Genomic DNA, 1,633 nt, shown 5'->3' with positions numbered 1-1,633 from the left:
GTCACGTGGCTGTAGTCCATGGTCACGTGGCTGTAGTCCATAGCCACGTGGCTGTAGTCCATAGCCACGTGGCTGTAGTCCATAGTCACGTGGCTGTAGTCCATAGTCACGTGGCTGTAGTCCATAGTCACGTGGCTGTAGTCCATGGTCACGTGGCTGTAGTCCATGGTCACGTGGCTGTAGTCCATGGTCACGTGGCTGTAGTCCATGGTCACGTGGCTGTAGTCCATAGTCACGTGGCTGTATAGTCCATAGTCACGTGGCTGTATAGTCCATAGTCACGTGGCTGTAGTCCATAGTCACGTGGCTGTATAGTCCATAGTCACATGGCTGTAGTCCATAGTCACGTGGCTGTAGTCCATGGTCACGTGGCTGTAGTCCATAGCCACGTGGCTGTAGTCCATAGCCACGTGGCTGTAGTCCATAGTCACGTGGCTGTAGTCCATAGTCACGTGGCTGTAGTCCATAGTCACGTGGCTGTAGTCCATGGTCACGTGGCTGTAGTCCATGGTCACGTGGCTGTAGTCCATGGTCACGTGGCTGTAGTCCATAGTCACGTGGCTGTAGTCCATAGTCACGTGGCTGTAGTCCATAGTCACGTGGCTGTAGTCCATAGTCACGTGGCTGTAGTCCATAGTCACGTGGCTGTAGTCCATAGTCACGTGGCTGTAGTCCATAGTCACGTGGCTGTAGTCCATAGTCACGTGGCTGTAGTCCATAGTCACGTGGCTGTAGTCCATAGCCACGTGGCTGTAGTCCATAGCCACGTGGCTGTAGTCCATAGCCACGTGGCTGTAGTCCATAGTCACGTGGCTGTAGTCCATAGTCACGTGGCTGTAGTCCATAGTCACGTGGCTGTAGTCCATAGTCACGTGGCTGTAGTCCATGGTCACGTGGCTGTAGTCCATAGTCACGGGGCTGTAGTCCATAGTCACGTGGCTGTATAGTCCATAGTCACGTGGCTGTAGTCCATAGTCACGTGGCTGTAGTCCATAGTCACGTGGCTGTATAGTTCATAGTCACGTGGCTGTAGTACATAGTCACGTGGCTGTATAGTCCATAGTCACGTGGCTGTAGTCCATAGTCATGTGGCTGTTGTTATGATCTCAGCCTGCAGGAGAAACGAGTCTCCCTTCTTGAGAGTTATTCAGCAAGCCTGACCTAACTAGAAGGTCTAGCAAATATTGAGGTGATAACCCATATGTAAAATGGCTGGTTGGATATGTATAACAGTTTGAGATTATGGGCAATGCAGAAGAAAATAGATAAATGACGGGCTAGGAGATGTGGACATTTTGCTGGAGGCGTGAGGCTCGCTTCCGGAGGACCTTGACCTCACTTGAGTGCCAGACATCGCAGGGGGAAGCCGCGCTCCGTTTGAGCTCCCGCCAGAAGGGAACCCCTAGTGATATATCTCGAAGAGAAGAGAAGTGTGCGGACGTACCAGCTGTGGAATCGAGCTGGGAACGTTGTGGTCTCAAGTCCTGGTCGACGAGCAGATATTAAATCGCCCAGAAGCATTATTGTGGGCTGTGTGGAGCGCCCTGACCAGACGCCGTCAGAGGGAAAGCGCCCTCGACCAATTAATCTGTGGTAAGCACGATAAACGCCAGTTCATAGTGATTGTTTGTAG

General features: G+C 52.1%; 1 protein-coding gene across 1 annotated transcript; it reads right to left on the bottom strand.

The window, feature by feature from the left end:
• Nucleotides 1–299: 299 nt before the first annotated feature.
• LOC138362717 (uncharacterized protein PFD1115c-like) lies at nt 300–929 on the bottom strand. The gene has a single exon (XM_069321252.1). It carries the CDS (start codon nt 927–929, stop codon nt 300–302), a length of 630 nt encoding a protein of 209 aa, XP_069177353.1.
• Between the last annotated feature and the right edge of the window lie 704 nt (nt 930–1,633).

The sequence above is a fragment of the Procambarus clarkii genome, chromosome 1 (genome assembly GCF_040958095.1).
Source record: "Procambarus clarkii isolate CNS0578487 chromosome 1, FALCON_Pclarkii_2.0, whole genome shotgun sequence".
NCBI lineage: Eukaryota > Metazoa > Arthropoda > Malacostraca > Decapoda > Cambaridae > Procambarus > Procambarus clarkii.
This window is presented reverse-complemented; position numbering and strand designations above follow the sequence as displayed.